Source organism: Molothrus aeneus, chromosome 3, assembly GCF_037042795.1.
Source record: "Molothrus aeneus isolate 106 chromosome 3, BPBGC_Maene_1.0, whole genome shotgun sequence".
Classification (NCBI taxonomy): Eukaryota; Metazoa; Chordata; class Aves; order Passeriformes; family Icteridae; genus Molothrus; species Molothrus aeneus.
In genome coordinates, this window is record NC_089648.1 from 56,269,571 (window position 1) to 56,281,652 (window position 12,082).

At 36.1% G+C, this 12,082-nt stretch overlaps 1 protein-coding gene across 1 annotated transcript in view; it reads left to right on the forward strand.

Moving 5' to 3' along the window:
- Window positions 1-12,082, forward strand: part of AHI1 (Abelson helper integration site 1) — an 85,943-nt gene that overhangs the window by 2,222 nt on the left and 71,639 nt on the right. The window contains exons 2-6 of the mRNA XM_066546986.1: window positions 1,822-1,893; window positions 2,736-2,857; window positions 9,366-9,994; window positions 10,536-10,696; window positions 11,004-11,217. Of these exons, the coding sequence (XP_066403083.1) occupies window positions 1,884-1,893; window positions 2,736-2,857; window positions 9,366-9,994; window positions 10,536-10,696; window positions 11,004-11,217 (1,136 nt within the window). The 5' untranslated portion in view covers window positions 1,822-1,883. The remainder of the gene's footprint in view (window positions 1-1,821; window positions 1,894-2,735; window positions 2,858-9,365; window positions 9,995-10,535; window positions 10,697-11,003; window positions 11,218-12,082) is intronic.

Sequence of the window (12,082 nt, forward strand, 5' to 3'; positions counted from 1 at the left end):
ATGCAGCCTGTCAAAGACCATGAAGCTCTAAATTGGAAATGCCTATTGAACAATAGCACTGTCATTAGGGGATTTTATCTCTTAGTTTTATTGCCACAACAGGCTAGACACTGAATAAATAAACAATGATGCAGTCATTGGTGGATTTTTCTAATTCTTTGTTTTACAGAGAGTGCTTGTAGATGCAAGGCAACCCTAGGCTTTGGTAAGATGTTTATTCCATTATAAGAAAAAATTAACTGTAAAATTAGTATTTTAACCAACCTATTGGTTGGTTGGGTTTTTTGGTGGACTGATTTATTTAACCTTTGACCAGAAACTTAATTTCTGTATTTAGAATAGGTATGCACTTATTTAATTTTGTTTTTGTGTACTATATTGTCTCTCATATTTTTTGCTTGAATTTTAAGAGCCCTTCAGTATTTCATTTCTTGTTTCTATTTAGTTTTTGAGGGCTTCTTGAAATCATTCAGCTAATTATAAGATACTTTTTCCGTGTTTCTGTGGTTCTCAGTCATTGATTAAAGTGATAGAATCTGCTGTATTTTTTGAATTTATTTAGTCTTCTACTCTTCTAAAATAGGTGTTTTCTAGCCAATTGTGAATTGACTACTTGGAAAGCAGCACTTAGTAACTGTAGTACTTTTAAAATGCCCATTAGGTTTAACCAAGTATAAATTGCAAAAGCAGTTTTATTTTTTAATGGTGTTTTCTCTTTTAATGTATTGTAAGAAGCGTTATTTTAAAGAATTACTGGTTTAGTAGTGACAGTAAAGCTTTGCTGTAGGAGTCAGAAGATGTTTTAAATAGTGAAAATATTGCAACTTCATCGGTGTCATTTCAGGCATAGTTTGGATGAGTGTTAGGTGGCCTGGACCAAAATGGTGTGAGAATAATGCAACCAGACATCCTGGCAGTGTTTAATGCTGTTCCTTAATTTGTTAGGATCAGTGCAGTCTGGGTGTCAGGGAATGTGAGTTACTGATGTCTTGACAGGAGGTGTTTCCTAGGGAGAACTTGGAGCTGTTACTTGGTGGGCTGTGGGGGACACAGGTACCAGAGTTCTTGCATGGAAGCCTGAGGGGAACTTCCCACCTTCATAGGAACCTACATTTCATTAGTTCTGCTGTTTACAAAACAGCCCTTTGTATTAAACTTTTTTGTAGAGCAGTCTGAATTTCCTTGATGAAAAGATAAACCTGTGTGATATTTTTATTTGCCTTCAAGCTTTGTTTGGATTGCATTTGCAGGCTTTTTTCCACAACCAGGAGAGCCTAACAATTTTTTTTTTCTTTAGAGAAATGAGTTTCATGTAGTTGCTTGTCTGCTTTATAAAAATACAAATGCTTTATATAAACATAAATATTTACAGATTTGTAATAAAGTTAGATTTGCTGACAGATACTAACCTTTGCATTGAAAACTATCAGCCAGGTTCCTCAATGATACTGTCAGGAGAGGAATCTGATTAGAATGGCTTCAATATAAATGGTTTCATGGGTCATTATTATTTAAATAAACTGTTGGATTTTTTAGAAGGCTGGAGGACAACAGTCCTGAATTATTTGGCTACCACCCAGAAATAGCCAAATAGCTAATTAAATTACTGTAATGTTGTTTTTTATTTGCCCTCAAATAATAGGTATCAGAGCTGGGATTTGATAGCAGAAAATTTCTAATAATTCAGACAAGTAATTCAGACAAATACTTATTTCTAAATAAAACATAATCATCTCTAATACTAACTAGCACAGATTTAATTACTAATTTGAAGTCTATGGACCACTTATGCTAATGACAGTTGTTAAATACTTTAAATAGAATGGTGAATTCTGAGGAAGAAGCAGCTGTTATGTTGAGCCACTTCTAACTGAGGACTGAAAATGCGAGCAGGTAAGGATACTTTGTGTTTGGTTTCCTGTGTGTATTTTATAGTTAGAACTAGGTGCAAATGATAGAAGTTATTTCTGTCCCATATAAATCCTTAATGCTCCATTGTCACCTTTTAGAGTTCATGATTATAGCTGGTTTTCAAAGTGGTGTTATTTTCTTATTTTAAATTCAGGGGCTTTTACAAAAAGTTGTAATGACAGTGGTAAATATGCTGTAGCTGAATATTCAACAGCCATTTTCAATGGTGTTCCAGGCTGCATTTTGAATTCTTAGTTACAAATTAAGCATTACCTGAGGGGGGCTAGAACACCTAGTCCTTCAAGGGTTGAAATGCTGCTGATGGCAGGGTCATGATTCACAGAAAGGCAGGAGTGCCAGCTCCTGGCTCTTACAGGTCTGTCTCAGGATGGTGCTGCTCTGGTTTCCAGACCCAGTAAGAACCCAGAGCTGCTGCTTCTCCTGGAAGACAGTGTGTCACCTCTGCTCATAAACAGGGAGGGAGGGCAGAAATCTGTCCTCTGCTTTGGCTAGCCCAAGTTTTGTGCTGATTCTGTGTGTGCTCTTCAAAATGTGCTTTCTTCAGGAGACAGGGTAGATGGTGCTGACTTCAGCAACAAGTGAAAGACTGGTGTGTGTGTGTGTGTGTGTGTCTGTGCAAAGCTGCTGAATTAACCTTGCATGGGTTATGTTGCCAGTGGAAATTCTTAACAAAGTGAATTTCTTGGTGAACTTTCCCTGATAAATAATTCTCATCTTTTGCAATTTTAGAGTATGACTGTTCACCTTTTTTAGCAATGGTGATTAATGAGATAGCAAATTATACTCTTGATTTCTTTTTGCAGTTGAAAGTGAGGCGAAGGCGAAAACCAAAGTCCGCTTTGAGGAGATCTTCAGACGCCATGCTGGCCTAGCAGACACAGAGAAACCAAAGAAAAAGAAGTTTGACTCTCAAGAGAGTATTGTGGTGAGTTACAACACATGCAGGCTTTGGTAGCCTTCCTTAACAGAAAAAAGATCAGGAAAATATATTGCAGAAAGGAGATGTAAGCATTTAAAAAAAAAAAGAAGAGCAAAGTATGTTTCTGCATGTACCCATTGGTTTTGGTGTGGCTTTTATTTTCTTCTTTATGTACCAGAAAAGCATCCCTGTAACTTGGATGTATGCCAAAATGATGTAGACTATGATAGTGGTGAAAAGAAAGTGTCACATGCAGGCATGCACTTGTTTAATGTCCACCCATACTTGCTTTTCCATATTCCCTTCTCATAAAATTTTTCACAGTTTTTCCTAAATTTTTCATAAAATTTTTCAAATTCAGTACTGACTTTACTGGGAGTTAATTAGATGTTTGAGGGCTAGTAGAATTACATCTGTGAAAGTATTTAATTTTGAGAATACTACATCTGTGTAATATGGACATATCTAATACAGCTGTGAATTGAGAACTGATGAGAAAACATAATAATATTAGAGATAATAAGTAATTATTCCATTTTCTACTTTTTTAAATCTCAGTAATCAGTGAATTTCTGCATGTGCTGAGCTTTGTGTCTTGAGTGGTTCCTTGTTCACATGTTAACTTTTTTTGAAGATTTTGACCTCAGCTTGTGACTTGCAGCTTAGGAAGGATTCTATCACCCTGACTTTAGTTAGATGACATTTTTGTTTGTGGCATATCTGTCACTAAAGGAGCCTCAGAAATCCCTCTGTGTTATGGTTTATATTGTAGTCTTTTTCCTGAAGAGCAGGATAAAAGTTCAATATGAATTTGTTCTGTATATACCTGATTATTGACTCAGAAGATTTGGAATTTGGAAAGAATGTAAATTGTTTAGAAGACAAATGTTCTGTTTTTTTAATTTCCTCCTGATAGGTTTTAAATTTTTAGTCTTTTTTCTTACAATTGTGTCCATATCAGATTCTGGAAATGAATTTTCCTTCATTAATACTCATTTAAGACAAATGGGTGGTATTTCATGTAATATCATAAGTGTTAGATGTAGTTATATATGTTAAGTATATTCAGAATAGATACATTAAACTTCGGTTTTATTTGTATTTGGTCTTAGGTTGACAATTTGAAGTTGGATTTTGTATGGACTTCTAAAAAATTTATATTCCTTGATGTATATGCTATTTAGTCAATAGTCTATACAAAGCATCAACTTGATGTCTAAAAATAGTACAGAGAGTTAGAAGGTAGAGTTTTGTCCTTATTTACTGGCATATATGTAGATAAAAGACTAAGTTCTTTCTCAGTTAAGTTTACTTTTTTAAGAAATGTGAATTTTAAATTCTGTAATATATAAATATTTTTGAACACATAATTGTATGTCCATATGCTACTACATTTTACTTGTAAATAACTTAAGCTTGCTTTGGTTTTAGAATTGGTTTCCATTCCAGAAGTCTCTGATGTGAAACACTAGTGTTTTAGGGTTATGTAGAAACACTTAAACTCACAGTGACCAGAATCAAAACTCAGTGGTATGCAAGCAAATTAAAAAGCATTTTTAGGATCAGTGTGGAAGCTCAAATTTCTGGCTTTGTTGAAGCTATAAATATTACAAATTAAACCACTTAAAAATTAAGGATTTGAGGAGAGCTTGTATTGAAACATATTACTGACCACTTGGAGTATTTCCTTAAAGTGTGACAAAGTTGCAGGAGCTCAGGTTGGTATTTTCCATGCTGGTTGCATTCAAGTAGAAATTTCTGTAAAAGCTTCAGCAAATAAACAGTCATTTCTCTGTAAAAGTAAATGCGTGTGGGAGTGGAAGAGTAGATAGATGGGGGAGGTTGGCGGTTTTGTTCCCATTTTCTTCATATGATTTAACTGTGCAGAGTTTCACATATCTTGAAATAATTTTAAATTTGTCAGTGATGTTTGGCTTCATGTCATGCACTTGCCATAAATGGTCTCCCAGCTTTGATCAAAAAACAGATAATGGTTCAGAGCCTATTTCCACTTGAAGTGTTCCAGTCTGTTTCCTTCCTTCGTCTTTGCTCTAGCCTTTTCTAAAGATTAATAAGACTTTTTCCCTTATAGTCCACTGTTTCTTTGAAACCTGAGTTCTGGAACTGCAGGGGGGTGCTCTGGTTTTAGATGACAGAAGTGAGGATAAGGAGAGTGCCTGCCTGCTTGCCTGCTCTGCTTTGTGTGCCTGTTGCCTGGAGAGCCTGCCTGGACAGCAGGGAAGCAGTCTGCTTGGAGGAGGAAAGGTTGATGTCTGTAGGGCAGGATGAGTTTGAAGCCACAACTGATAGGAATGAAGAGCTTGTAATGGAGATAGAAATACACATCAGCTGTGGCCAGTGAAAGCTCTGCTTTGCTGTTCAGTAAATAGCTACAGGGGCAGTGGGTGTGAAATCTAAAGGCATTGTGGAATAAACAAGGAATTGAGACACAGTCAGAAAGTGAATTTGCTAATGTCCCTTCTAGGGTAGCCACCATATTTATTTTTTACCAATTGTGGCTCCTGTTACAACTTGTTAGAATGACGCAAGCCACAGATCAGGCAATGTCCGAGTACATTAATCTGTCTAAAGTCATCGTGAAAATGAATGGATTTATTTCATTCAGTCTAAATTCTGTGGTTGAGGAGAGGATGTTTAAAAACTTTCTACCAGATGAAAAGGTTAGATCACTGTATGGAGGCAAAAATTTCTTTCTTAGACTGTAATCTGATCAGATTACAATATTGGGATGGACAGGCATTGGTAACTTGGGTTTTGTGTTCAAGGCAGGGCTGCAGCAGATTTATCTGGCTTGTAGGCTGAAAGGCACTGAATAATTGTTGAGATTTCCACTGGATTTTACCCCTTTGTTTCTTGGTATAAAATAAAAGAATTTATAATGGTTGACTATATAACTGATCCACAAAATTTCTCAATGTTTTCTGTTAGAATTTGGTGAAAAAATTCCAAGCCCATCATCTTATCTGTAAATTAAAGTTCTTCTATCTTTGAGTGTCTGTATTTTATAGCCTTACACAAGCAATGGCAGTAAAATTGGTTTCCTAGTACATTTAGATTTTCTTAAACATCCCACCCAACAAGCTGTCATCACAAGTACATTCAGTAACAATCCTGCTGTAGGTTAATGGCCTTTTATAAGCAGTACATATCAGTGTGGGGGGATAGAATATAAGAAAATAAAGATAGTGTAGAAAGTAATTGCAGCTGGGCCAATCATCAAAGATTAGGAACAGGCCTGACTTCACCAGGCCACAGCTGTAACCAATGAGAAGAAGAGTGCTATAAAAGAGTGGGGTGGCTTGTTGAGAAGGGAACTGGAGTCATTGGCTGCTTTGTGAAGAAGAAAGAGTTAGTGTGCTGAGGAGCTGCCTTATGAGAAACACCAAGAAGGTATGAAACTTTTGTGATAAGGAGACAACAGTATGGAACCCGTGCAATATAATGACAACATATCAGCATTTCAGTGAGCTGGCAGTGTCTGTCCCAAATTTTTCAATGTGTGCCTGTGCTATTAAGGGCAGAAATTCAGGTACCTCTGTAAATCAGGTTACTCAAGTTTCAAAAACACATGAGAAACACTCTACGTTGCCAGCTTCCACTCACGTGTGTTCGAGAAGTCCTTGTGAAAAGGTGTGAGTCCTTTGAAAAGGCGTTGTCCCTGCTGACACCTGTGGGGCATGAATGGCAGTGATGTGACCTGTGATTGGCTATTTTTTAATTGTGGTGTGAGCCTTGAGTGTCAGCCCATGTGTGTGTGCCTTGGCTGGCATCCATCCCCTGCTCTTCTCAAGCCAGTAGTGCAAGCAAGGCTGTTTCCGGGGGGAGTGCTTCCTCTGCCCTGGTGTAATGTGGCCACCGAGATGTTGTGAGACAAAACCTTCTTATATGTTCTATATTTTAAGCTGAGAAAGCCAGGTTTGGGTCACCACTCTGGGGTTACTCCAGAGACAGGCCTGTCTTACTGAGCTGCTTTTCCAGCCTAACTCTTTTCTCTAATTCAGTTCGGTGTTTATGTATTGATGATTGCTCTTCGTTGATATCTCTCAGTCCTGTGTTTCAGAGAATCTATACTGGTATTCCCATCTCTGCCAGAATCCTAATCTGAAGGTTTTTATGAACCTCTTGGCTTTTACTCCATTGTTTTGTAACTTCTTTGCATCTTTCCTCTCTGTTTAATTATGTCATGTAATTACAGCATGTGGGAAAGGTGCCCTGAATTGAAATTGTACAGGCTATTTATCTGAGGAATTTGTTTGACCTGCTGAAGCAGCTTTGTGCTGCCTGCAGTATCTATTAATGTTCCTGAAATTTGCTGTAGTTTGAGATTGTGGTGTGTTTTCATTATAGGAAAATGGCCTCAAGTTGTACCAGAAGAGGTTTAGATATTAGGAAAAATTTTTCCATTGAAGGATAGTCAGACATTGATTGCCCAAGGGAATGGTGAGGGTACTATCCCTAGAGCTGTTCAAAAGGCATGTGTGTTTGGCACTTGGTTTAGTGGTGCCAGGTTAATGGTTGGACTTGATGATTTTAGAAGTCTTTTCCAACCTGAGTGATTCTATGAATCAATGATTTTTTGTTGGTAGGCAAAAATAAATAACAAGTTCTAATAAGTATTTCAAGCCAGCTTTTGCATCAGGTAGATTCCTTTAAGGAGATTATTCTTGTGTATCAGAATTATTTTAGAAACTCTTGACCAGGTCATAGATGAGGGCTTTTTGTTTAGAATGTCTCAAATAATTCTACTACTTGCACTTAGTGGATTGATGTTTTATCAAATACAAAATCAGCAAGACCTTAGTTGTGGTGGTGTTTACAGGGGTCCAGGATGAGAGAAGAGATGAGGATCTGACTCCATGTTTCAGAAGGCTTATTTATTATTTTGTGATATATATATCATATTAAAACTATACTAAAAGAAAAGAAGAAAGGATTTCATCAGAAGCTAGCAAGGAAAGAAGTGGAATGGAATGAATAACAAAAGCTTGTAACACTCAGAGTCTGAGCCAGCTGACTGTGATTGGCCATTAATTAGAAACAACCACATGAGACCAATCAAAGATGCACCAGTTGAATTCCACAGCAGCAGATAATCATTGTTTACATTTTGTTCTTGAGGCATCTCAACTTCTCAGGAGAAAAAATCCTAAGGAAAGGATTTTTCATAAAATGTGTCTGTGACAATTGGCCACTGTTGGGTTTTAATTGTCAATATGTTTTAATCTTCATTTCTCATACTCTACAGTATATTCACAGAAATAAAGATAATCTATTAGAAACATTATTCTGTTCTGGGGTTTTTCTTAGTTTAGACAAAGCTTGCTCTTTAGTTCTTTCATTTCCCTTACTCTGTTCTGTATTTAAGTTATCTCTATGAAATTTCTCCCATCCTCTTGAATCATTGACTTACAAATAAATGAAGTTAGTGGTTTCTTTATCTGCACATAAGATCAAAATGAAAGGACAATTTTTTTATACTTATTACACATAGTGTCCATTTTTACAGATGTTTGAGACAAACATGATTCTATGACTGAGAGTTGTATCCTGACTAGGAGGGAACAGTGTCTCTGTTTGAGGAAGGTGTTGGCAAATAAAACTTTGTAGGCAGATATATATTTTCTCCAAACTTTTACATTTGATGTGTTTTAAAGCCCTAATGTTTCATGTTGAATCTCTAAGAGAGATTTCTGTAAGACAACAGTGTGAATGAACCTCAGTGACTTTATAGAAGTTACATCAAAGAACAGAGATCTCTGTGTTGACCTGACAGAATCAGATCTCAGTTACTCGCTGTGATCTTTGGGATTATCATAGAATGATAGTTTGGATTGAAAGGAACTTGAAAGGTGATCTAATCAAAGTGCCCTGCCATGATTGGGAAGCTCAGAGCCCCTTCCAACCTGAGCTTGAACATATCCAAGGAGGCGGGGAAGTGGCGCTATAACCTTTAGTAACCAGAAATAGAAACTTGAAGAAGAGAGAAAAGTTTACAATGTGTTTTTTATAAAACCATCAAGATGTGCTTAAACAAATGCATCAGCTGAAATTTAGTTCTGTCAAGTGGCTTTCAGTATAAGAGACTGCAAACAACCGAGCCTGAAATCTGTCTCTAACTTGCATTTTCAGTGGATGAAAGTATTTGTTTTTGTGGTGCATGAAGTCTTCTCATCCTTCACAGTGTAAAACACTGGCGTCTGTTTATGGAGTAGACTTGTTGATTTCCTTTTTTTACTGGATGTGTGTAAAATTCATATGGAAAAGTAGTATGACATTGAGGATGAGGTGCCCAAATACCAAATGTTTTTTTTTCAGTGTGAATTTTCTGTTAACTTTCAATCTGTTGCTTGTCAGATTGAAACAACAAAATTACTAGATCTTTGATTTAATTTTACTTTGAGTAATGTTGCTGAAGGAATAACATGAAGTGCAGTGTTTATCCTTAGAACATGATTTTTAGTAAAAATATGTTTTATGTTCTTTTCATTTATAGCTTGATACCTTTAGAAATAATATTGATCTGTCTAAGGAAAGTGTGAATGATGAAGCAATTATAAACAACACATATAATCCTGAAGAAGAGAGCCCAAGATTTACAAAAAATATATTAAGAGAGAAAGCATCAATTGCAAAGAAAATAAACAATGATATTGTTAGTGGAGAAGAGAACAAGCAGTTGAGAAGAGAACAAGAGAACAAGTCGAACAGGAAGAAAAAGAAATCACTGTTACAAGAACAATTTAATGAGGAGGAAGATTTATATGAAACTAAATTGGGGAGTTTTGAAGAAAAGCCTAATGATTTTCCAAAGAAGAAAACAAAAAGTAAATCACAAACAGATGTACCTGATCAAGAAGGTGATAGAAAGATCAAAAATTCCGTGACTGAAGTGAGAAATGTAACTGAATTAGAAGAGGAAGAGCAGCTAATTCAAGCCTATCAGCTGCATGTGGCTGAGGAAGAGGCAAATGCAATTAAAATGAAAATGAGAAAGAAACTTAAAGAACAGATGTCTGAATCTACCTCCACTGTTCAAAGGCATGAAGTTGCATTGAATAATGAAGTGGGCAAAAAGAAGAAAAAGAAGAAAGAGCGAGCAGTTTTAAGTGAAGCTGAAACAAGGTAACATGACAAACTGTGAATCTTACACAAAATGTTTCATTTTAAGATAGGCAGCAGCTTTCTGGTATATTGTTCATATTTTCTAAGTGATTAACTGGATGATTCTGTTATGAAAAAATAGTACTAAATCTTTTGTCAGAAGGCTGTCATGATTAATATTTAGCTCATGGATTCTTTTTAACTTTAAAAAAAATACTCTTCATTGCTATTTGATGTTTGTTTACTATGGAACTCGCTCTTAACTAACATAAGATAGTTTTGTGCATGATTTGTTTTTAGTGATAAGTGATTGCTGTGATCCAGCAAAAAGGTATTTGTTTAACTCTTCACATAAATGGTTCTGCAATTGTCTGGAAATTAGGGGAAGGAAGAGGGGAGAGGACTGAAAAAGGCAAGACACTAATGGGGCTGGGGGCTGTTACATCTTCAAGACACACAGATGATGAGTTGGAGAGTTTCAAATGGATTAATAATGGCAGTGGGAATTGTATCAATATATGCAGTGGACTGCAGTTGCTGACAGTGATCCATTACCTTGCAGTGCAATGTCCCTTTCTGAGCTGCAGCATCATCATCCAGAAGCAGGTTGCAATGAAAGTCAGTCACCTGAAAGATTATTTACATCAGAAGGACAGAAACTGGAGGGAACCATGGAAAAGCAGAAACCTAAAGCCAAGAAAGTTAAGAAGAAAAGCAGAAAAGGTCTGCCAACAAAATGTTATAATACTGTACCTACTTAGCTGTGCTTTTTTTTTGTGCTGCTACAGAAATACTTCTAGATAATAGTAGCGCAGAAGTGATTGAGCTGTTTGAGCTACTTATATTTCTTAAGTTACTCAATTGCACCTCTGTTCTTCCAATTCTGAGGCTCATTTGTGAGGAGGTTTATTTGATAAGTCAATCTAAAATCTTGAAAATTCATTTACTGTAAGTAAATTTTGTTTTGAGTGGGGACAGAAGTTACTATGTTCCACTAGTGACAGTTTGTTTACTTTGCTCCAATTTCTAGAAGAAACCACAGAAGTTGCTGCAGAAACTGATGAGGAAATGAAGAATTCAGAAATTTCAACTCAATCTAAATTTGGTTTTGGCGATGATCTTGTTTTGGGAGTTTATATCCATCGATCGGATCAACTTAAAATTGATCACTTGGTATCTCGTCCTGTGGTCAAAATCCATATTGTTGATCAGAGAAGTGGCTTGTATGTGAAGAAGGACTATAGGTGACATTTAATAAACTGTTTCTGTTATCACTGATTACAATAAATAGGTATACTCTTCCCTACAAAATTAAATATGAAAATGAAAACAAGGGGGTATTTTAAGCTTGTGTAGTTCATTAGTTTCTACACCTATGATCGTGTGTGTGTATATATATATATATATATATATATATATATATATATATATATATATATATATACACATACCATAAATGAGGGTGATATTTTTCTTTTCCTTTTGGCACTTCCAAGTGCTCTGTGCTGCTGTATTGCTCTTCAGGCTTCCCAGGGCAGTGGTCACAGCACCAAGCCTGACAGGTCAAGAAATGTTTGGACAATGCTCTCAGGCACGTGGTGTGACTCTTGGGGATGGTGCTGTGCAGGGCAAGGAGTTGGACTTGATGATCCTTGTGGGTCCCTTCCAGCTCAACATATTCTGTGAATCTGTGATATTTCCAACATAGCTCATTCTGTATTCTTCCCAGACGTAAAATTTCTCAAGTGTCAGAAATATTTAAAAGCCAAAAACATGTAAGCAAAATTCTTGTAGTATAAATGATCTCTGCCTTTTATATTAAGAACTTCTAAAATCCTTAAATGAAATCTAGTTCTTTATAGTCTTAATTACTTCAGTTGCTTGTTTCCACTGTCATTTTCCATAATTTTCCTGAAACCAAGTTTTAATGGTGCTAAAGCAGTAGACTCCACCATGATCATCATGCATTAATTTGCTAAGAGTAACTTAATTGTTAGGATTTTCTTCAGCCTGTAGTTTTTCTATATGCATTGCAAATTGTCTTAAATTTTCTATGGGTTTAGAAAATTTTTTCTAGAATCAGACAAATAGTATCTTATATGTTTCTTA